The sequence below is a fragment of the Felis catus genome, chromosome D4 (assembly GCF_018350175.1).
Source record: "Felis catus isolate Fca126 chromosome D4, F.catus_Fca126_mat1.0, whole genome shotgun sequence".
Taxonomy (NCBI): domain Eukaryota; kingdom Metazoa; phylum Chordata; class Mammalia; order Carnivora; family Felidae; genus Felis; species Felis catus.
In genome coordinates this window covers 90,398,794-90,421,070 of record NC_058380.1, presented here as the reverse complement: position 1 = coordinate 90,421,070, position 22,277 = coordinate 90,398,794, and the positions used below count along the sequence as shown (strand labels likewise).

The following is a 22,277-nucleotide window of genomic DNA, read 5'->3' as shown; positions in this document are numbered from 1 at the left end:
GGCTGGAGGAGGTGCTGTCAGACCCTTTTTGTTCTAGAAAGTTACCTGGCACACAACCACGGATCCTACTTTATCCGCCTCACGTTCCCGCCTGCCCCCAAAGAGTGGCACGGTGCCGTGGGAGACGTGATCGGAGCCCTCTCCCCCGAGACCCGCTAGGCCGGACAGCCTGCCGGGCCCGCGCTGCTGTCCCCTCTTGCGCTCGGAGCGTGCCTGCCGCCCTGAGGGGTTGGCTGGCCGTTGGGTTGAGCCCAGGTGGCACCGAGATCACGGAGAGCTTACCAACCCTGAGCCTTGCCGTTGTGCTCCTTCCGTAATGTCACCAGGTGTTTGGAAGAAGGCGGGAAACCACCTGAAACAATTGTTAGATCCAGCCTCGCCTCACCGTCCCTTCCCTGGAACATACGTTTCCAGCTGCCCCCTGGAAATGGGTACGCTCTGACCGTTTTAACGACGGAAGCGGCTCCTTTGAGATAAAGACTGGGAGGTGGCAGCTTTTAATTTTGTCGCAGAACCCTGATACCTATTCGGGTTCTCGTCCCAGTACGCTCTAACTACGGGAGTTACCGCGCCGGCCTGGGGGGGGGGGGGGGGGGGCTGTGGCTTCAACCTCCTGAGAGCAGACTCCCGTCTCTAGCGGTTGCTCTTTGCTGGCGGTTTTGCTTGTGAGCCTACTGCCCAGTGTCCTCTGATGTCTTAGGGTAAGCGTAGTTTTCTTTAAGGGAGAGGTCCCAGGAAACCAAGCCAGGCAGACAGGTGGGAGAACATTTTTTATTCTTGACGGTCGCCCCCGAGGAAGCAAGAATACAGAATCTAAGTCGCCCCCTGCGAAGGGAAAAACCAACAGTCAGACAGTACTTGCAGCAGCTCGGAGGCCAGAGACACAGGCTACGATGTCAGGGCCTTGACTGCGCCCCGGAAACCAGGGGACTGTCTTACTTGGGAGCCGCAGAGTCCTTCCGGCCCCTCTCATGGCCTCCCTCCCCCAAGTAAAGGAGAGCAGAGGCAGGTTCGTTTCCCCTTGGGTGCAGACACCTAATGAATGACACAGAGGAAGTTTACCGCGCCAGCCCCCAGCATCCTGGCGGACGGAGGGACCTTACAGTGGCCGCAGCGGCGGGAAAGGAGCCCTGTGGCCTCCCGCTTGGTGGCTCTGCCTGGAGAGGCGGGCCTGGCAGGGCGCTGGCTTGGAGCTCCTGGAGCGCCTAGGCGGGCCAGTGCCCCGGCTCTCGCCAGCCTCTCCCGGCAACACTGGAAGTGGGCGCGGAGCCTGAAGCCCAGAGGCGTGGAGCGGTGAGAACTTAAAAGTGAGTGAGAGGGAGACAGGTTCTCAGTGGTATATTGGGCAGTCCCCTTTGGGGTTCATCAGTTGCCATGACCGGAGCCCAAGTGAAGAGTCGGCACCCCCCCCCCCCCCCCCACACACACGGGGCTCAGCAGGGCGCCAGCTCTGAGTTACAGCTTCCCGCCAGGTGGTCTCCAGGGAGGTTTTGGACATCCTTTGTCTTTCCCCCTTGGTTTGGGGCTGTCTTTTGTAAGTTGCCTAAGTTGGTGTTTTCTTAACCAAGACTGGGTGCTCATGGTCCGGGAAGGCGGAGAGGCTGCTGCGGTGGCTTCCTGGCGTGCCTGGGGCTCACTCACGTGCTGCACAGCTTTGCGGGGCAGCTTCTCCGAGTGGGCGATCCATTCTTTCATCAAGTCTAGGACCATGGGGATGAGGCTGACGATGCCTCCGTAGTGGTTCCTAGCCTCGTCACAGCTGAGGTGGTTCACCACATCGTGAGGGTACCTGCAGGGTGGCAAGAGGGGGCTCTTACAGACCGGGGCAGTGTCTAATCCTGACCACACATTACAATCCCCGGGGAGGTTCTGGACCCTGTGGTTCGGCGGGCTCGCGGGGCCATGAACTGTAGGTAGTCCTGGCATAGAGAGGCAAGATGCTTGAACCACTGGCCTGTGGTCGTAGAGATCCGGATTAGGGGCCGTGGAAACCCGTAACGGCTCCAAAATGTGCTTAGTCCCTCCGACTCTCATCCCCAGTAACTAAACAGCATCCTCCGGAATATGGTGCTTTGTGCTGAGGACTCCCCAGGGCTCGGAATGAGGGAGCCACACTGGGCGGTGCTGAGGCCCAGATGCCCACAGGGACGGGCTCCAGAAGTCCTGCTTCTCCATGGGCTTCTGGGAACATCTGCTCTGTGACTCCCCCTCCCCTTGCCCAGTGCTGGCTCGTCTGTGTCCCACTGTATGTGGGGCCGCAGCATCCCTTGTTTTCAGTAAGAGGATTTGTTGGGTTGGCCCTTTGGGTACATCGGTGGGCCTCAGATTCCCCACCTCGGGGCGGGGGGCGGTGCTGGACAGTAGCCACGTGACCCATCAGTCCCGACATTCCTGTCCTCTGGAGAGAAGGCTCCTTCCTGTGGGACCCCCTCCCTCCCATCCTCACCCCACCGCCCTCCCCACATGCTCATGCTGCTGACGCCTCCGGGACAGGCCCAGAAGCCACTTACTTCACTCGCAGGCTGCTTAGGTCATTGCTTTGGCTAACCAGGGATTTGCACTTCTCGAGCAGGTTATTGGTGACCGGGGTGCCAGAGTGCAGGGCCTCGAAGTTCTGGCACAGCCTGTTTAGCTCTGTGCAGATGTCCAGGAACATGAGCAGAATGCGCCGGTCCGTGGAGTTGTTGCAGTAATGTTCCATGTAGCTCTGCACCTGCAGGGGCCAGGTGGGGCGAGCTCAGGAGGTACCACCGGCCCCCAGCTGGTTTGGGGACCAAACATCCAGGAGCGTCCCCCCCCCCCCCAGTTCCTCGTACCCTCCCAGAGTCACAGGGGAGATGCAGGCACATTGAGGCATGTGGACTCACAGGTCACTACGTAGAGTTAATGTCACTGCGTGTCCCAGGCACCCCAAGAGCGCTGGGCAGGCTGGGTCTGCCGACACCCCCACCTGAAGCCTACACGCCTGGTGCCGGCGGGAATATCTGGCCCATTTCACGAACGCTTCCCCTCCCCTCCCGGTCCCCCCCCGGGGGCCTGCCCTCCCTCCTCCAAGCTGCCTTTCAGTTGCTCAGGGACGTCTTCCCAAATGATCCGAAGGGCTCCTTCCAAGAACAGCGGCTTTGTGAGGGGGGAGAGGCCCTGACAGCGCCCGGGGGACAAGAGGAGGGCGGGGAGGAGCCTGCCAGCCGGTGTAACTACAACAGAGCAGAGTCCCTGCGCTACCAGGTGTGTGTGGGTAGGTCACCTTTGGATGACCCAGGTCCGGGGGTGGGGGTGGGGTGGGGGGGTGCCAGGTGAGGGCCGAGAATCTACACTTCACTTGCAGAGTCGGAGCCTGGGGCCACCGTTTGTCAAGGCCCTTCGTTGAACCTTGGGTGAGAAGGCCACGCCCCTGTGCGTCTGAGGGGCGGGGTCACGCCCTTCGTTGAACCTTGGGAGAGGCCACGCCCCTGTGCGTCTGAGGGGCGGGGTCACTCTGGCTCCCGTAGATTCTGAGCCGTGGCTGCGGGGAGGGGTCTCACATGCTCCATCCTGACGCTGAAAACCCGGCCATGCCCCCTCCCTGGAAGTCTGAGCCCGATTTACTCCTACACAGTTCAGGGGAAAGAGGGTATTTTCTGTAGGTTTAAAATTTCTCACGTTAAAGATCTGGGAGGAATATTCACGCACAGCGGAAGGGAGGGTTTTTGTGGAAGGATGTTGCCAGCAGGGGTTGCTATCTCTGGGGCCTGTGTGCTTCTCCTAAGCGGTTCTGAGCCCTGGTCCCCACGCCCCGCCAGCGCTGTGAGCAGCTGGCCTTCCAGAAGCCGACTCCCTGGCGGCTGGCGGCGGGAGGGGGTCCCACTTAGGTGTGTGCTTCTTCCTGGAGGGCCAGCTCCGTCTCCAGCCCTCCAGGTCCCGCAAACTGGGATGGCAGCTAACTCACAGGGAGACCCGGGTCAGGTGACAATGTCTGCAAACGGGAGACGCGAGGTGCTTGGCGGGTCGGTTTCTCAAACCCCAATGGGATCCCACTGCTGGGACCACGGGCGTCAGACACTGGCTGAGAGGCTCCCTCACGAGCTCCTTAAATCCGCACACCCCGTCTTTTCCAGTTGAGGCAGCTGGGGCACAGAAAGGTGACTCACTGGCCCAAGGTCACAGAGGGGGCGTGTGGCTGAGCCCGGACCCCTGGTCCGGCAGAGTCTCCAGCCCGCTTTGGTATTTACTCACATATGTGGTGAGGGAACGAAGGGCCCGTTCCTGCCTCGTCAGGATCTGAGTCCTGATCCCGGCACAGACACGCCTGCCCTCTCCGGGCCTCAGCTGTTTCACCCTCCATGCAAGGTGTCGCCCAGGAGTCGCTGGGCCTGGCAGGCCCCCAAGAGCCCGGCCCCACCGCCCACCAGCCCACGAGACGCCACCTGTGCGATGCTGGAGATGGGCCGGATCTTGTCGTGGGCGTTCTCCCTGCAGTGCTCCAGAGCAGCGATGAACGTGAACTGTTGCTGCTGGAACAGCTTATACTTCTGCTCGATGCCTCGCAGGGACTCCTTCGTCTCATTCATGGTCTTCCTCAGCGGTCATTTACAGGAGGATGAGAATCTGCCGGGGGCGGGGGGGGGGGGAGAGAACACAGCGATGAGGCCCCAGACTGCGGACCCCGCTCTGGAGTGTCAGACAGGCATGCCCACGGCCCCTCTCGGCGTCCCCCCTCCCTCCTGCACTCACTCCAGATCCCCCAGGCGATCCAGGACCCAAGTCCCTTTTCCCTCCAAGGACACGTTCTTTGCCACGAATCATGACTTCCTTCCCTCAAGTGTGGCCAAGGATTTCTCTGGGCCTCAGTTTCTCCACACTGTGGACGCCCACCCACACTCACACCCACGGCACCAGACGTGCTCCGCGTGAACGGGTCGGAGGAGGCCAAGCCAAGGCCAGGGGTGCTGGCAGGCGCAAGGGGCCGGGACACCTGGCAAGGGCAGGGGTGGGGAAAAACACGCTCCAGGCTTCCTGGGAGGCCCCACCCAGGCGGAGAGGAGGAGGCCCGAGGGAGACAGGAGGCATTTCCCTCCACTGTGTTGGCCTCCGCATCCTGAGCCCAGAGCAGGGCTGGAGCAGGGAGGGCATCTCTGTGGCAAAAAGAGGGACGAAAGGAAACGCAAGGGCAGATCAGAAGTTGGCCTCCAGGACGCGACAGGAGCGGCAACTCCGAGAACTTGGGGAGGGCTGGGAGCTGACCTGTGCGGGTTAGGCCCAGACGATGGCACCCCATGGACCTCAGCAGGCCTACTGTAAATACGACACAGTGCATTCAGCCGCAGTGCCCAGGCCACCCCTGGGAGCCACAGTGCCTGTGTGTGCTCGCACTAGCTGCGGCTCCAGGGGGGTGGGCCTGGTCCCGGGCCGGGTAGGACACTGGTTTCCTGCCCACTCAGCCCCCTGCCGGAAGTGGGCAAGTGGGAAGGGGCGCCGGGGTTGGGGGGCTGCGGTGGGGGCCTGGGCCAGGGTGAGGCACCAGAAAACCCAGCAGTCGAGCGAGGGAAAAACATTTAACGTGCTATTTAAAGAAATAAAAGTTAACACCAAAGAGGAGGCCACAAAGCGTCAGGATTTTAAAGACGGGACGGGGTCTGGGGCTGTGCCATACTGGAGCCCGAGGCAGAAGGAATGAGTAAAACCGATCCCGTCTTTACATTTTTGGCGACAGAAGTGGATTTTGCACGGATTTTGATGTTTTTAAATGTGATTTGCCTTGATTATTGGAGTTTGGGGCACCCCTTCACATGACTCGCCTTGCCTGGTCTGGGCCCAGGGCTTACAAGTGACTTGGGGGCGGAAGACCTAGAAAAGTCAGAGCACAATTTATCCACGGGATACAGGTGTGCTGTTTCGAAGGGGCACATGCACCCCCATGTTTATAGCAGCACTATCGACGATAGCCAAAGGATGGAAAGAGCCCAAATGTCTACTGATGGAAGAATGGAGAAAGAAGATGTGGTCTATATACACGATGGAGTATTACTCGGCCATCAAAAAGATTGAAATCTTGCCATTTGCAACTACGTGGCTAGAACTGGACGGTATTATGCTAAGTGAAATCAGAGAGTCAGAGAAAGACAAAAATCATATGACTTCACTCATATGAGGACTTTCAGAGACAAAACAGATGAACATAAGGGAAGGGAAACAAAAATAATATAAAAACAGGGAGGGGGACGAAACAGAAGAGACTCATAAATATGGAGAACAGACTGAGGGTGGCTGGAGGGGTGGTGGGAGGGGGGACGGGCGAAATGGATAAGGGGCACTAAGGATCTACTCCTGAAATCATTGTTGCGCTATATGCTAACTAATCTGGATGTAAATTAAAAAAAATAAAAAATAAGTTAATAAAAAAAATGCTTCTATAAAAGAAAGGTCAGAGCATAGCACAAAGGTGGGTTTCTGGGTGGGGGCGGGGGGGGGGGTTGTGCTTTCAGTCTGGCCTTCCCCATAAGGCTCAGAGCTGTGCTTGGTGGTTAAGAACCCAAGCTCTATTCATAGTCCTGGGTTCAGATCTTGGTTCCACTACTTCCGGCCGGCCTTGGGGTGAGCCTCTGAGTGCTAATGCGCTAGAGGGAAGTAAGGGCCGCAGCCTCCCGGCCTTGGGGGGAGCACCATGCGAGGTGCAGGCGGAACGTGTGGAGCCCAGAGCCTGGAAAGCGGCAGCGCCTGGTTGTCAGAGCAACCAAAGCTGCTGTGATTACACAGTGTGCACACAATGGCAGGAGCAGGCCACAACAGGCACGGTGCACACCCTGAGAGCAGCAGGGTCTGCTGAGGGCTTGAGCTCCGGGAGAGGAGAGGAAGGGGGAGGGGGGAGGGGCATGAGGAGGGGGTGACCTGGGACTATTGTGAGCAAGTGCAGGAGGCAGTGGGCAGGGCAGGCCGGGGGAACCCCCAAGCGTCAGGCAGAGCTAGGAGAACCCCTGAAGGCCAGAGGGGTCAGAAGGACTTCAGGCTTCCATTCGTTTGTTCACTCACCCCTTCTGCAGGGCCTAGCCTATGCCGGCCCCGATTCTGAGTGCTGGGCTATATACACGGCAGGGAACTAAATAGACAAGCCCCTCTTCCCTGGAATTTATCTTTCAGAGCGGGAGGCGGACAACAAGGATGAGCCACCAAAGAGTGTTGTGGATAAGAGCGCTGCCAAAGGGAAAAGGAAGCAGGGCAGTGGGATGGGCACGGTGGGATGAAGGGCTAAGTGCGGTCTGCAGGAGGGTCCTTTACGGAGGTGGGTGGGTGGCGGGGGGCAGACGAGAGCCATGCTCCAGCCTGCAGTGAGGTCCTGAACACCCGCCCCAACCCTCCCCACAGCAGTGACTACCGACGGGGCTCTAGGAGAACCCTGGCCATGCATGGAATCCTCACCACAGCTCTCCCAACGGTACCTGATGATCCCCACGTGACAGACGATGAAGCTGAGGTCACCCCGCTAGAAGTGAGCAAGCCCGGATTCCCCACTCAGCTCTGCCTCACTTTATAAAGTCTGGGCTCTTGGATCCCTCCCTCCGTGACGGTCCATAGAGACAGACATGCCAGACATCAGACTGACCCGAGGCCGGGAGTGGGTGGCTGGGGTGGAGGGGATACCAAACGCCCAAAAAGCTGCCCAAGCCCTCCTAGGGGTCACGCACCAGCTGGACCCCTGGGCCTCGTTTCCACTTGCAGAGAATGTTCTCTGCTCCCCCCTCCCCTAGTGTTCAGGGGCCTGCCCTGCGTTGTCTGGCTCCCTGCCACCCTCCCGGGGCTTCCCGGGGCTGTCAACTTCTCCAAGGATACAGCACGACCTTGGCTGGTGGCCCCAAGAGCCCCTGAGAGCAAAACTGACTTGGTTCTTGATCCTAGCGACTTGTGACATGCACGCCAGGAAATGTCGTGAGAAGAGCTGTAATAAGCTATCCAAAGTGATCGTCCCTTGAACGAGTTACTGCAGCCAAATTAGTCTGGATGAAAGGCACCGGGTGCAGGCACTTCTCGATCTGGGGGAGGAGGAAGGAAAAAATGATTACCCAATAGGTTTTAGGCTTTAATTGATTTGTATTTTTCCAGGCTGCTAAAGAAGATTAAATCGTGGTATGAAAAGCGCCTAGGGCTTAAAATAAATGAGGAGAAAGGCAAGTCATTTCAGAAATGTCCAGGAAGCAAACTGAACCTCTCCAGTGCAAATTGCAGGTTTGGTTGTTGTGTTCTTTGTTCGGGCGGGGCGGGAGGGGGGGGGGCTTCCTTTTCTTCCCCAGCTGTCTTTGCAGTTGGCTTTGACAAGCCAACCAAGGTGTGCGGGCTTTGAGGAAGCGGTCCTGAGGGGAAGAGGCGGATTTGCAGCCTTTTACAGTCGGAGGGCATGTCTCTGGGCACTTAGTGGCTGCTGGGAAAGGCTTTTGGCTAGGAGTCAAGACGCCAGCCCTGGATCTGCCTCTGATTAATGAGTGAACTTGGCCAAGAGTTTCCCCCTTTCTGGACCTCACTTTATCTATAAAACAAGGGCGATTGGATTAGAATATCTTCAATTCTGATTCTAACGCTTTATGGTCTACAACTGATGAGAAAAGAGACCCAAAAATGGGAAATGACTGGCCCCAGGTCTTACGGTCAACTATTTGTTCACCATTCTGATCCTCCAATTTCTGACCTGTAAGATGGGAATGAAGGTACTTATTCCTGGGGGCTGGTGCAAATATTAAATGAAGTTACTACTAAATAGTAGCCCCGATGCGCTGTGCCCTTAATTCACGCCAGGAGCCCGTACTTCAGGCATATGCGCTCACGGAATCCTTCCATAATCCCCACTTCACAGGGGAGGAAAGTGGCGCCCAGAGCAGGCTCACACGGGTGGAGCCAGGAGTCGAACCCGGGGCATTCTGTATCACAGAAGCCAGACGCCCCGTCCATCATGTACCTACCCCATAGTTTTGTTAAGAACACAGCTCAAAACCGGCAGCTCCTTCTAAAAATGGCAACAGACAAAAGCTGGAGCTCCCAGCTCAGCGCCGCGTCCCATACCAGGCTGCCCCAGTCCCGCTGGGGATTGACGCGATTCGAAGCGCTCCTTCCTCCACCACATCCCACCCACCAGGGGCGGCATCGGGGTTCCTTCCGCTCCCTCCCCTCCTCCCCCCAGGGCTCGGCGGAGGGCGGGGGGGTGGGGGGGGTGCGCTTTAACCTTACTGGTCCTAGGCCGGCCTTCACTCACAGAGCTCCTCGAAACCCGAGTGCCTCCGAGGGTGTCTGGGGCCAGGGAGGGGCTCTTCCCAGGGCCGGGAAGGTTGGTGGGTGGGGCGGGGCCGCGGGCCCGATTGTTCCCGCGGGTGCCATAGCAACCGGGTCACGTGGCAGCCCTGCCTCGCCCCGCGAGCCCCCGCCTTCCCGTCCGCCCCAGGGACTCCCCTACCTCTTCCACAGCCTTCCCCAACCTCTACTCGCTTTAAAGGTGGGAAAACTGAGGCCCAGAGAGCAGAGCCGGGCTGGCCCGCGGAGCGCCCAACGCTCAGGTCGGGGCGCGACGGCGGGACCAGCGCACGACCCGCCTCCCGCCCCCACGGAGGGCCGACGTGCCCCCTTGGGCGTCTCGGCACCTGGGGCCCTCCTGGGGGCACCTCTGGTCCTAGAAGGCTGGAGGGCCACCTCCTGAGACGCACAGACCGCAGTGCGAGGCCGCCACGGGGAAGCACCCGCCCCCAGGGAAGCACCTGCCCCTCGCAGCTGAGCGCGCGGGCCATGGAGCCGGGAACGAGGCCCGGTTCCAGCCCCGCGGGCGCGCGCTGATGACGCGACGGCGCGGCGGCCCTAGCGACGGCGGTCTCCAGGGAGCGGGCGCGCGCTGATGACGCGGCGCCGCGGCGGCCCTAGCGACGGCGGTCTCCAGGGAGCGGGCGCGCCGCACGGAGGCATGGACGCGACCACCGCCCCTCACCGCATACCCCCGGAAATGCCCCAATACGGGGAGGCGAACCACATATTCGAGCTGATGCAGGTGACCCGGGCAGCCCCGCCCTGTCGCGACACCGGGCGCCAGCGGGAGCCTCTGTCGCGGTAGCAGTGCGCGGCTGCGACCCCGCTGCTGGGGGGGATGGGTGGGTGTCTGACTCCTGTACCGCTGGGACCCTGAGAGATGCCTCGGTCGGAGGACGCCCCCTGCCCTTGTCCTGCGGACCCAGGAGGGAAGAAAGTGGGCAGCCCACCCGGTCAGGTTTTGGTCATGGCTCCGGGCAGCTCGCCCAATGGCCTGGACCAAGTCCCTTTCTTTCCTTTTCTCGAAGCTATGAAATGCTGGGTTGCAAGAGCTGATCTTCAAGGGGGCCCCTCGGCGCTAACAGTCCCCAATCCGTCTGCCGTGTTGGTTTCTGAGCTGGGGAGTGTCCGAGTTCAAGGTGACCTCACCGTCCCCTGAGATGGCCACCTCCTGGGACAGCAGCCCTGTGCCCTATGGTTCGGACAGGAGCATTTCCCACATGTCCCTTCTTCATTCGGGTCAGGAGTTCCCAGCAGCTCCCAGCCTCTCATCCTGGGTTTCTGACCCGACTGGGCCCTCATCCCCTGTATGACCTTTGGCAAAGCCCTGCCCCTTCTGGTTGCCTTCTGCATCTCCTGGAGGCAAAGGCTTTCAGGAGCTGGACTGGAAGAACTCTCTGCCACTCAGAGGTTCTGAGGGCCACAGGGAAGCTGGAGCCCAGTTTCTAGAGCATTTGCCCCTCCAGGTATACCCTGCCCCCAGAGGCACCACTGTGGTGACGCTTGTGCTCATTGGAGCCTCTGACCCGCGCACGTGAGAGCAGAGATCAGACCACCCACCCCGAGTCTCCATCTCTCCGGCAAACATATGCTTCCTTTGGAAAGGGTCAACTGAAAGAGGCAGAGAGATTTTTCTGCAACTGAGTGGCCAAGCCAAGAAAAGAAAATGGCTAGCTGAGTTACAAGTCACTGGCTGGTGGGCAGAGTGGGGCCAGCTCCTGGGGGTATCGTGGTCTGCTCTAGAGAACCTGGTGTAGCTCAGCTTGATTCTTGGAAAGAGCAGCCTGAAAAAGCTCCTAATCAGTATTTCCAGTCCTTAGTCATTTCTGCATTCCCTCCACGGTTTTCACTACTTTTTAAAACAGTGTTAGACCCTCAGGATGTTACAAAGATAGTACAGAGTTCCGATGTACCCTTCCCCAACTCCCCCCCCCCCCCACCCCAAATGCTATCTAACATAACTCTGGGACATTGACGTTGGTCCAAGACAATTAACTAGGCCGCGGCAATACTTACTTGGGGTTCGTCCATTTTTACCTGCACTTCTTTCTTTTTGGTGTATTATTCCATGAAATTTTATCACCATGTTTCTCCACTTTAACCTAATCATTTTAAAATGTTTATTTATTTTTGAGAGAGACAGAGACTGTGAGCATGAGCAGGGGAGGGGCAGAGAGCGAGGGAGACAGAATATCCCAAGCAGGCTCTGCCCTGTCAGCACAGAGCCCCATGTGGGGCTCAAACTCACAGACCACAATATCATGACCTGAGCTGAAGTCTCATGCTTAACTGACCAGGCCACCCAGGCGCCCCTAACTTGATCACTTCTTTAAATCAACCCACTTAAAAAAATTAAGTAATATTACCTCTTCTTGAGCTATAGCCTTGAAACCGTAGGTTTTCTAGCACACATTAGATACATAGCTATTTAAAGTGAAATTAAAAACACTCATCTGTGACACGGCCAACATCATCTCCCACCATCTCAGCGGTGAGAGTCAGCTAGTCCCGTTGGGACTCCACCAGCTGGGGAAGCTGAGGCTCAGAGAAGGGAAGGCACTTGCTGGCGGGGTGCAGAGCAGAGCTGGGGCTTCTCAGAGCTGCGTGCTCTCGTCCGCGGCACACGTCCTCTGCCCCTGAAAGGCAAAAGCCCCTCCCTGGTTGTCCCTGATGGAGGCTCTTTAACGGTGCCGGCCCAGCTCCTATCTGCTACCTAGTTCACTTCTGTGCCTCTTGTGGAACCATGGAAGCTGGTTTTCCTTGGAATTAAATGGCCAGACTATCCCAGGATAGTAAATATTCTGGCTGGTAAATATTCTGCCCCGCTCTGGAGGAACACAGGGAGCAGTGATGACCATGTCAGCTGGCAGACCTTGGCATTGGGCACCTACTGTGTGCCCAGCACTGAGACAAGGGTGCGGCAATAACGGATGTAGGGGACTGCAGGAGCATAGGACAGGATTGATCTAGTGGGTGTGATCAGGAGGGTGTGTTTCCATTGAGACCTGAGGATGTGGGGAACAGTGTTCCAAGAGGAGGGAACAGCATCTGCTAAGGCTCGGGGCAAATGAACGTGGTGAAGGAGGTGAACTGAGAGAAGGCTGGTCCGGGGAGCACAGAGGGACTGAGGTGAGAGGACCCTGGCTGGGCCTGCCTGCTCTGAGTCTGGGATGTGGTCCCTCCATGTGCCTCTGTGATACCCGCACGACCCTTCCCTCATTCCTCTGCTCATGGGGATCGAAGCAGATCCAGCTGTAGCAGGGGCTGGCTTCCAAGTTGCAGGCCCGTTTGGTGGGTGCAATGGAGAGATCGGGCCCCATAGCCGGTATCGGAAGCGACCAGGGCACTGGGCCACCTGAGCCCAGGTCCCTTGGTGCCCATGCAGGTGTTAACCACCTGGGTGTCTTCCCTGTGCCCACAGAACATGCTGGAGCAACTCCTGATCCACCAGCCCAAGGACCCCATCCTGTTCATGATCAGTCACTTGCAACGAGACAACAATAATGGTGAGCACTTGACGAGCCTCCTCTCCCATTGCCTCCCCTCCCCCACCCCCGCTCCTGCCCAACCGCTATGAACCACTCTGCCCTCCCTGTGTCTGAAGGGAGGGGTTTTGACAACTTGGGGTGGTGGCTCATTGAAAAATGACTTAATTCCTTTTGGGGGCACGGCTAAAAATTTCTCTTGCCAAGTTTCTAAAACGAAAACCTCCGAAAGGCCCATGGAATCAATTATTCATGCTTTCGTGTGCCCCATCTGATCTCGCCTGTTGGCTTTAAACTCTGTGATCGCTGCACATGTCAGGTGTAAATCTGGTTTCCGGTCCACCTAGACATGCAGCACTCGGGTTTTCCTGATGGTCTCATCGCTGGTGCCCGTTAGTGCGTGCCAGAGTTCCCCAACTCTTGGCCCAAGTGCAGGTCGGCTAGACCCAAAGCCAGGGCCCAGAACCAGAGAGAAGAGAGGGGCACTCCATTCCACGGCCGATTTGCCAAGTGGAGGATCATTCCCATCCTGTGTGAGCTGTCAGGGAGAACTGGTGTCTGCGAGCTTTGATGTTTCTCTTCACTGGAGCACTGGCCGCTTTGAAGGAGATACCGGCTCGCCAGTGAAATTAGCGCTTGGCGCAGCTGAGAAGGGCAGAGGCCTGAGATGCCCTGTGGTGGGGCTCACAGGCCTGAGATGAGAAAGGATGCATCAAGACACAACAACAGAAGAAGGTGAGAGAGAGGACACTCCAGGCCTACAGGTGCACCACTCACGCCTGGCCTTTCCGGCGTGCCCCCTCCCGCCGATCCTGACGCGGTTCCAGGCTTGGCCGCAGAGCATCGGAGCGAGGGGCTGCTTGGGTCCCAGTGCCATTTCACCAACCTAAGCAGAGTGGCTCACGGAGAGCACAGCGGTGCCCCTGTGTGATTCTCTGGGTAGGCAGAATTGAGAGTTGACGTTGGCTGTGAGCCCACATGCCCCAGGTGCAGACGGAGCCGTGGGCACCCGTGGGCCGGGAGCACCACCCTCTTGAGCTGCCCACCCGGCCACCGTGTGTTCCTGGTGGGGCTCGCTCTGCCCCATAGAGACCCTTCTAAGAGGCCTCTGTTCTCCGGTTGGCTGTTTATCACATGGCACCGGGGTGCGGGTGGCGGTTGGGCCACCTTCCTTCCCGGAGGTCCGGCCGCAGACCGAAGCTCACCAGCCGGGCCTCCCGCGCCGGAGACGGATGTGTCTGCCTTCCCACCTCCTCCCCCGACCCCGAGTCTGGACGGGGGCTCGGTGTTGTCTGCGGGCCGCGGGGGGCCGTTCGGCTCTCTTGTATCAGCACCAACACATCGCAGAGCAAAGCAAAGTTAAAGCAGAAGCGAAAGTGAAGAGAAAGCAAAGCAGCAGTTAAAAGCAAGGTCAAGGCCTTGAGCCTCGCACCGCCCCCCCCCCCCCCCCCCCCCGCCCACGACAGGGCGTGGGAGTTCCCACTCGTGACCCTTCGCCAGATCCTTCTGAGTTAAAAACTGTGCCTGGTAATAACACAACCATCTCAACTCTCAGGAGCCGGGCCGTGGCACTGCTCTGTCCTGCTGGTTTGAAAGATTCACTTTGGGCCACGTGTGCCATGTCCCGTGTCCTCACACCGCCAGCCTGAAGCCGGAAATTCATTTTTTTTTTTTAACGTTTATTTTTATTTTGGGGACAGAGAGAGACAGAGCATGAACGGGGAGGGGCAGAGAGAGAGGGAGACACAGAATCGGAAACAGTCTCCAGGCTCTGAGCCATCAGCCCAGAGCCCGATGCGGGGCTCGAACTCACGGACCGCGAGATGGTGACCTGGCTGAAGTCAGACGCTTAACCAACTGCGCCACCCAGGCGCCCCCTGAAGCCGGAAATTCAAGAGCCGAAATTCAAGGCAGATTCTCATCATATTTCATCCTGCCCCTCTGTGCGCACGTGTAATCTTCAGCGTCGAACTGTCACTTCCCCACCATCTTTCTGTTTTAGACTCGGTGCGGCCGACGCCGTTGGGGGCTGGCCTTACAGCCTCCTCCGCCCGCCACGGAGCCTCCATTCCTTCTCCATGCTGCACCTGCCCTGTCCGCTCCCAGGCGGGGACGAAGAACCCAGACCTGCATCGTCTGGCTCTAGCAGGGGGCCGGCCTCCTGCCCTCCTCCATAGCTAGAGCCAAGGTGTTGGCCCGATGCTCTCTCCGGGAGTAGAGGCATCGGATCCCAGTAACCACTGTTTTGGGGGGTGGATTTGTCCCCACAGGCCTCCGCCGCCTCTGCCAGGCCCGGGGCTGGCAGCTCTCAGGGATGTTGGAATCTCTTTGCCCTTTTTGCTCAAGGCCCAACCGCTTAGGTGAAGAACAGAGAGGGACATCTGCAGGTTTCCTCCCCGTGCCCAGGCGTCCGCCCACAAGTGAGGCAGGACATGGGGGAAGGAGGGGAGTCTGGGCAGAAGGGCATGCTTTTGTGAGTGTTCTCTTGTGTGTTCTGGAAGAGGACAGTGGACAAGGGGAGGCCCTCTGAAGTCCAGTGAGCGGTTCTGCCTCCCTGGGCTAGTGAGGGAGGCTGTCTTGCCTCCTTCCAGCCACGCAGCGGCCCGTGTTTCCTGGAAGCTGGGCGCTCAGCGCTTCTGCTTCCTGGGCACGGGGTGGGGCGGGCAGGGGCTCATGTGGCCGGTGGCTAGTGTAGACCGAAAGAAGGCTCCGGACTCACCCCAGTGAGCACGCACATGAGGGAATGAGGGGAGCCCCCGGCACATGGCTGGCATCCCCTTCGCCTCGAGAAAATCAGGTTTAGTACAAAGTGAGCATTTACAGTAGCCCTGGGCGATATTAAAGCAGGTGATGGTGTATATAATGGTATGTTGCGTTTTTTTATCAAACGTTTGTCCAAGAAAGCTGTGTATTAGAGCTCCAATACCTAAGGGTTTTCTTGTGAATTTTAAATCATGCTCCTAGTTAAACCTCAAAAGGATCTGTGGATGGAAAGGTTTTTTGATTTCCTTTGAAGTGGTTTGAAGAAGTTGATTACTCTTGGCAGTCAAGCAGCCTTTTATGACACTGTTTATAAATAATTACTCATGAGCAGAGCTGGGGTTCCAAGGTGTTAGATTTTAAGAAACTGAAATTAATCACATAAATGTGTGCGAGAAATTAGATGGGGAGAAAGGCCGTGGATGTTCCCCTTTTAAAGCATTTTCAGAGATGTGTGCAATTTGGGTGCCACTTACGGGAGCCTGGAAGGGGAGGGCATCCCCAGCAGCCTCCGAGCCCCGTAACTTTGTCAAGATGAATGCGTGACTTGGGAGTCAGCTCGTTCCCCAAAACGCTCTTGTTGAGGTGAGGCTCCTTCTCCCAGGGCTCCACAGGCCCCGAGTCCCATTGGGTCTGGCCTGAGTTTGAGGAGCTTGAGCAGAGGCCTGTGGCTAGAATCGAGAGAGGGGGCTGGGCGGAGGTCACAGGAGCCTGAGCGGGCCCTCTGGTGCTCCCTTAACTGTGGCTTTGGCCGGCAGAACACTGGAAGCTGTGTCCGCCGTACTGGGGAGGGCCGGAGGCGTCCCAGCTGAGCCTGCCTCGGAGAGGAAAGTGTGTGCAGGGCTTTGCTGAACTAGAGCGTGGCAGCATTGGGCCAGTAGGCCGGGGCCTTCCTGCCCCCACATCTCTGATTCCCATCACCACCAACAGGAACGATGTGGGGTTCCTGAGAAGCAAGTTCGCACATCACTGGGGCCAACGGACCAGGTTTGTAAACGTTTCCAGACGTAGAAAATGACAGTGCTCTAAAGCCACCGGGGACACACACCCGTCCAAGCAGCCGCAGAAACCCAGGACGTGGGTGCAGCCTGTCGTGTTGTCGAGGAGAGAGCAGAGGACGGCCGCTCCCTCTGGCTCCTGTCTCACGCAGCTTGCTGTGTTCGGCAGCCCCGGCCCCAGTGCCGAGCGAGGACGAGGTGCTCGACGAGTGAATCGGCGAGCGGATCAGCTTCAACCGTCCTTCCGTGCTTTTGGCAAATGAGAAGGTGCCGTGAATTTGGACAGAGTTCTGTATTTACACCCAGGCGGCCATGTGCCGATCGTGAGCTCATGGGCCAAATGGATCCTAGTTCCTTCTCTGTGGCCGCTGCCACACTAAAAGGGCACGCGTGTCCGTTGTCCTCGGCATGGACGAGGTGCCCTCCTGGGGCCCTGGCAGCAGTGGTCTCTGCGTGTAGACATCAGAGGCTCAGATGCGTTGGGAGACACGCCTGTTCATTGTCCCCTTGGCTCAGGGGTCAGGCCAGCAGCGGTGAGGGGATAGGCCTGCCTTCCCAACCTCTGCTCTGTGCTCCTGGCCCCCCATGTTTAGCGGCCGGGGGTGGCTTAGTCAAGGTGGCACTTGGAGGAATCAGCATGGATTCATCTGTCCAGACACCACGTCCTGAAGCCTGTTTTGACCCAAGAACACATGCCTCCCAGCGCTTGCTTTTCCTGAGAGGCTGGTCTGGTCTTTTCCAGTGGGCCAGCACCTAGTCGGTAGTCCCGACCCCGACCCCCCCGTCTTGAGGAATTCTGTGGGGCCAACAACCTCCCAGAGCCCGAAGCCTCACACCCCGAAGCAAGCTATTTGCATGGAAATGCCCACATTGGAAAACAAAGGCTCTCCTATCTGGGGTTTTATAAATCTGGCCGATCCGCCCCAGGCTTTCCCCCGTTATTTCCCTCTGTAAAATGATGGGGAATACAATTTGCTAAATAAAAAGGCATAAATATATATAAAACAAAGCTTGGAAGGTCCATTTACATAAAATACAGCTTTATTTGAGAGCGTGTCCCCAAGACAAAGTCCCTGTTTAAAATGCTTTATGGTGTTCGAAATCCCAATTGTTCTTGATATTTATTAGTTTAGCAAACAAGTTACCGTGTCCATGTCCCCTCGGAGACAGAAAAATAAACCATCTCAGTGATCACTTACCTCCCTAAACATACAGAGTATGTTCTATGGCGAGACCATCCCTGAGCCACTGGGTTACAAACGACCGTGTCACTCGCAGAAAATGAAATCTGGGGAGGAAGGAAATGAATACCCCCGCAGTACCGCGGGCACGGAGCTTGCTTTATCATTTCGAGCGGTGACATTCAAATCTTTCTATTCCACAGTGCCGAAGATTGTAATATTAGGTCCACCCGCCTCGGGGAAAACAACTATAGTAAGTGCATCATATTAAGTGTTGTAACGCCGTAATATCTCATCTCCCTGCAGAGCGGGAGCCGGGCCGCCCCTCCGCGGGTTCTCAGCACAACGGAGCGTTTCTTCATCCTTCCCTTCCGCTTCTTTAACTTATTTTCTTATTAGGAGAGGCGGCAAGCAGGCCTCGTAGAAAGCCTAGAAAGCACAGAACACAAAAGTGTAATTCTGCAACCATCCAGGGGTGAGCATTATTTCAACAGTTGGGATCTACGTTCCAGGGTTTTCTCGGGCCGCGGGGGACCATCTTTGCACACACTTGGTTACATCCTTAGGATAAATTTCCAGAAGCAGACCAGCATCTAGAGACTTTTGACACGGAATCTTTAGATTCACTCTCAAAGTGTTGTTGTTGTTTTCATGTTTATTTCTGAGAAAGGCAGAGACAGAGCGTGAGCCGAGGAGGGGCAGAGAGAGAGGGGGACACAGACTCCGAAGCAGGCTCCAGGCTCCGAGCTGTCAGCACAGAGCCCGACGCGGGGTCTCGAACCCACGAACAGTGAGATCATGAGCTGAGCCGAAGTCGGGCGATTCACCAACCTGGCCACTCAGGCGCCCCTCACTCTTAAAGTTTTAATTATGAGACTGTTTAATCAGAAAAGCGTAGAAACTGCACCATAGATACTCAGCTCCCAGATTTTCCAGAATTTATCATCTTGCCGTGTTTGCTTTGATGATTCCCTTTCCACTTTAGATATGGCTTTAAAGATACAGCGGATGCCTCATCGTACCCACTTCTTTGTCTTAAGTTGGAGGCTTAAGTCCTGAAGCTGGTGTGCTTCGTCCTGCCTACAGTCTTAACCTTAAACTCCTTTTTTTGAGTGTCAAAACTTTGTAACGTTTTAATCATCTGAGACAGAACTCTGCTTTTTACTGACTTTTTATTTTAGAGACAGCGAGCGAGCATGAGCAGGGGAGAGGGGCAGAGAGAGAGAGAGAGAGAAAATCTTCAGCAGGCTTTATGCTCAGTGCAGAGTGGAGTTCATTGCGGCACTCCATCCCGCGACCCTGGGATCATGGCCTGAGCTGAAATCAAGAGCCAGACGCTCAACTGACTGAGCCTCCCGGGTGCCCCTGGAACTCTCTTTTAAAAGCCTGGCTAGCGGACTTCAGTCAACTCTTCCTTGATGACCGGGCCACTACTGTGAGCACTCGTCCCGGGCCTGGGTGACATGGCGGGCTGTGTCCCCTGATGAGCTGGCACTTCGCTGTGTTCAGAAAAGGGATTAAGACGGCCGATCCTTGCCGGAGCTGGCCTGCATCTGCTGTGCTCGGGAGTCGTCTGTATCCTAGCGCTCTGTCTGTCTCTCTGTCTACCGCTCTGCCCATCCATCCCTCCCTCTGTCCTTCTGCTTGTCTGTCGGTAGTTTTCCTACTGTGTTCCTGAGGATCAGGCTGCCAGCCTTCACTCCTTTCTACGGTCCCCCCAACCTAACACGCTGTTTTACTGCTAGAAACCCAGGGCCCCCAGGCCTGGCAGCCACAAGTGTCACCAGGGTGCTTTGGAAGGTGGCGGGTGCCGGACTCCCCTCCGGACCTGCCTGATCAGAATCTCCTGGGAAAAGGCCCAGGAAGCCGGTTGAAACCACTTCCGAGGTGGTAGCCTCTGCCCTGAGACAGACAGGCTCCCGAGCCACGTTAAGGCAGAGTCGGGTCACTCAGGGTGAGGGGTCTCCTTTGGCAAAGGGCCTTTGTCTTTGAGACGTTGGCACTCTGGGCACCTCTCCCCCAGCACCCCCCCCCCACCGCGCTTAACCCCAGTTCCAGCTCTTCCCTGATCTCTGGCGAATTTGCTGGGTAGAATTCGTGAAGCGTGGTGAGCACAGACAACTTCTTTCGTCCAGTCCCAACTTGGCTGAGGCCATGGGCTCTGCCCCCTGGCGAGGTCAGGGCCCGCCGCGCCTCACTGCTGTTTCAGCTTTTGGTGAATGCGCTACCCCACGTCTGACCACTATGTGGGGACACGCAGAATCTAATTTTACAGTAAGATGATATACAGTATAATCCAGACAGAGCCCTGCAGGGCTATCATCACTGACATCTCCCAGCAGGAGGAACAGAGAGAATTAAGGTTGATACTTGCCCCGGGGGACTTCAGGGCCTTCTGAATCATCCCGATGCTGAAATGGCCATCAGTATAATCTTGCCATTAAGAGCATTTCATTACATTATTATTCCCTAAAATGTATTCCTCCCTGTAGAGTATACGTAGTCATCAATGAACTAAACATTCATTTGGTCAGATCATTTCCTGATCTAAGAAAAAATGAACGGGTATGTTTGTGCCCCATGTTTAGGTCCTGTCCCTGCATTTCCTGTTGGAACCTTTTTGTGGCTCTGAGGAGCTGGGAAGGCGCGTCAAGGCAGCTACAAGCAGGGCCCCTCCGTGGGCTTTCTAGCTCCGTGTAATCACTGGCTGCTGGAAAAAGAACACTCGGGCAGCCTCCTCAGACTGGGGAGGGGGGGTGCTCTGTGGGCTTGTCCCCCTGGGTGGCCTCCTTCCAGCCAGAAAGCAGTTATGCTTCCCTGTGGCCAGTCTTTTCTAGTAGAATACGGAAGGGCCTGGGCATTTTAACGGAGTCCTCTTAATTACAGCGTTCACTGAAATTTTCTTTGGCTCTTTCTTCAGGCAATGTGGCTGTGCAAACATCTCAACAGCAATCTTCTCACCGTGGAGAACCTGATAGCAAGAGAATTTTCCTCTCTGGCTGCGGGTGCCAGGAGGCATTACCAGAACGTGACGGTAGGGCTGGTCCCAGGGCGGCAGGAAGGGGAGACGGGGTGACAGGGCTCCCACGGTCCCCCTTGCCCCCCACCCCCAGCACGTCTCCATTTCCTCGTGGACCAAGCGAGGGGAGTGCTGGGGGTAAACTGAAACACAGGCAGCGTGGGCTGGAAGGAAGGAGAGAACTCTCAAGCAGGGTGCGTGTCCTGGCGGCTGTGGGGACGAGGGGTTTGTGGCAGAAAGGGGTTGCTGACGGCGCGAGGTGACCATTCTGTGCTGATGGAGCGGCCCTGGCCCGTGCTTCTTCCCAGGGTCACCCCATCGCGTGGGTGCCGAGAGGCAGGGGTCCGTCCACAGAGCATGGAGCCACGCCGGCCCGGCCAGGGGGGTTCGGGGCCGTCGTCCAGCCGTCCCCGCGGTGGACGGACCCGGCGCGCTGCACCTCAGGGGCCTTGGGGGCGCAGGGGCCGCCCTCCCCACCCCTCCGGCCGGCTCACACACATCTGCGGCTGGCCCCCCAGGGCGCCGAGTATCCTGATCCTAAAAATCTCACCAATCCCATGTCTGAAACTTTGGTTTCCCCAGGGGAAATATAGAGCTTGCTCAAGCTGTTTGTCTTTACTCCGAATTAGAAACTTGGAGATATTTCTTCATAAGCCTCTCTGGGATGTGAGCGGATCTCCTAGTCCATTCGGGCCGCCGTGACAAAATACCACAGACTGGGTGGCCTGGAAGCACAGGGATTATTCCTCCCAGTTCTGGAGGCTGGAAGTCCGCGATCACGGCTCCAGCAGGTTCGGTGTCTGGTGAGGGCGTCTTCTCACTGTGTCCTCACAAGGTGCAGGGGCAAGGGAGCCCTCTGCGGTCTCTTCCGTGAGGGCAGGAATCCCATTCTACGACCTGATCACCTCCCAAAGTTCCCCCCGCCCCGATTCTGTCACTTTGAGGGTTAGGGTTTCAGTATATGAATTTGGGGGACACGTGTGTTGAGACCAGAGCGGCAGGGATATGCCCTCTGGGGCATTCTTTCTGGAGACTCTGAGAATGGAAAGAATCCCTGTGTTTGTTGAGTGCTTCCCAGGCCTCCCTCCTCCCCCCCTCTCCACTCCCCTCCTCCCCCCACCCCCTACACCGGCACCAGTGAAGCAGTGACCCAGGGCAAAGGTGGGTTCAGGCCTACCCCAGAGCCCTGCCCCAGAGCAGTTGGGGTGAGAAGCCGGGGAACAGTCCAGCGGGCTGCAGCCTGTCCTCGTCCCCTGCCTGGGGCAGAAAAGGAGAGGCCGTGTGGGGGACACATCCCGGGCCCTGATGGAGGTACCACCTCCCTTCTTGGCCCCGCAGCCGGAATTGGGCACCACCCCTGGCCACTGTCCGCCTCTTTGAGGCCACTTCACTTTGTATTTCCATCCTGAGCTTTCTCTTCTGTCATTTTGGCCCCCACCCTGTTCCCTGGCTCAACCACCCACAGAAGCAGCACCACGGCCCAGTGCTCAGGAAAAGGGGTCTGCAGGGCCCAGCCAGCTCTGGGGAGGGGCGTGCAGAGCCGGCTCAGCAAGGCCACGGGGGCACGTGACCGGGAGGG

The 22,277-nt window shown here is 57.5% G+C and overlaps 2 protein-coding genes across 19 annotated transcripts in view; one reads left to right on the top strand and one right to left on the bottom strand.

The window, feature by feature from the left end:
* Nucleotides 1-757: 757 nt before the first annotated feature.
* Nucleotides 758-9,833, bottom strand: SPACA9 (sperm acrosome associated 9). 11 transcript variants are annotated; one of them, XM_019816705.3, is made up of 7 exons: nucleotides 9,193-9,326; nucleotides 7,856-8,006; nucleotides 4,407-4,587; nucleotides 2,511-2,713; nucleotides 1,642-1,789; nucleotides 940-1,035; nucleotides 758-825 (listed from the first exon to the last, which is right to left on the bottom strand). In XM_019816705.3, exons 3-6 carry the CDS (start codon nucleotides 4,548-4,550, stop codon nucleotides 970-972), a joined length of 561 nt encoding a protein of 186 aa, XP_019672264.2. In that variant the 5' UTR covers nucleotides 4,551-4,587; nucleotides 7,856-8,006; nucleotides 9,193-9,326; the 3' UTR covers nucleotides 758-825; nucleotides 940-969. The 11 variants fall into 11 exon arrangements, with proteins under 11 accessions (XP_019672264.2, XP_019672263.2, XP_019672266.1 ...); XM_019816704.3 differs by having other exon boundaries at nucleotides 758-1,035; XM_019816707.2 differs by lacking the exon at nucleotides 940-1,035.
* Nucleotides 6,865-22,277, top strand: part of AK8 (adenylate kinase 8) — a 129,620-nt gene continuing 114,207 nt past the window's right edge. For 4 of the 8 annotated variants that reach the window (XM_011288706.4, XM_045043320.1, XM_045043324.1 and 1 more), the window contains exons 1-4: nucleotides 9,848-9,997; nucleotides 12,677-12,761; nucleotides 17,883-17,932; nucleotides 20,600-20,713. In XM_011288706.4, coding sequence (XP_011287008.3) covers nucleotides 9,848-9,997; nucleotides 12,677-12,761; nucleotides 17,883-17,932; nucleotides 20,600-20,713 — 399 coding nt within the window. Of the gene's footprint in view, nucleotides 7,466-8,076; nucleotides 8,200-9,847; nucleotides 9,998-10,170; nucleotides 10,395-12,676; nucleotides 12,762-17,882; nucleotides 17,933-18,503; nucleotides 19,115-20,599; nucleotides 20,714-22,277 lie in introns of those variants that run through there. The other 4 variants (XM_019816698.3, XM_045043322.1, XM_019816702.2 and 1 more) reach the window with 4 other exon arrangements.

Bases quoted from the DNA above. Each gene is read 5' to 3' on its own strand.
- SPACA9 (XM_011288704.4), bottom strand. From the start codon at position 4,550: ATGAATGAGACGAAGGAGTCCCTGCGAGGCATCGAGCAGAAGTATAAG. The intron at 2,714-4,406 runs GTGGCGTCTCGT...TGGCCCCTGCAG, and splicing joins CCATCTCCAGCATCGCACAG to GTGCAGAGCTACATGGAACA. The intron at 1,790-2,510 runs GTAAGTGGCTTC...GCCACCCTGCAG, and splicing joins CTAAGCAGCCTGCGAGTGAA to GTACCCTCACGATGTGGTGA.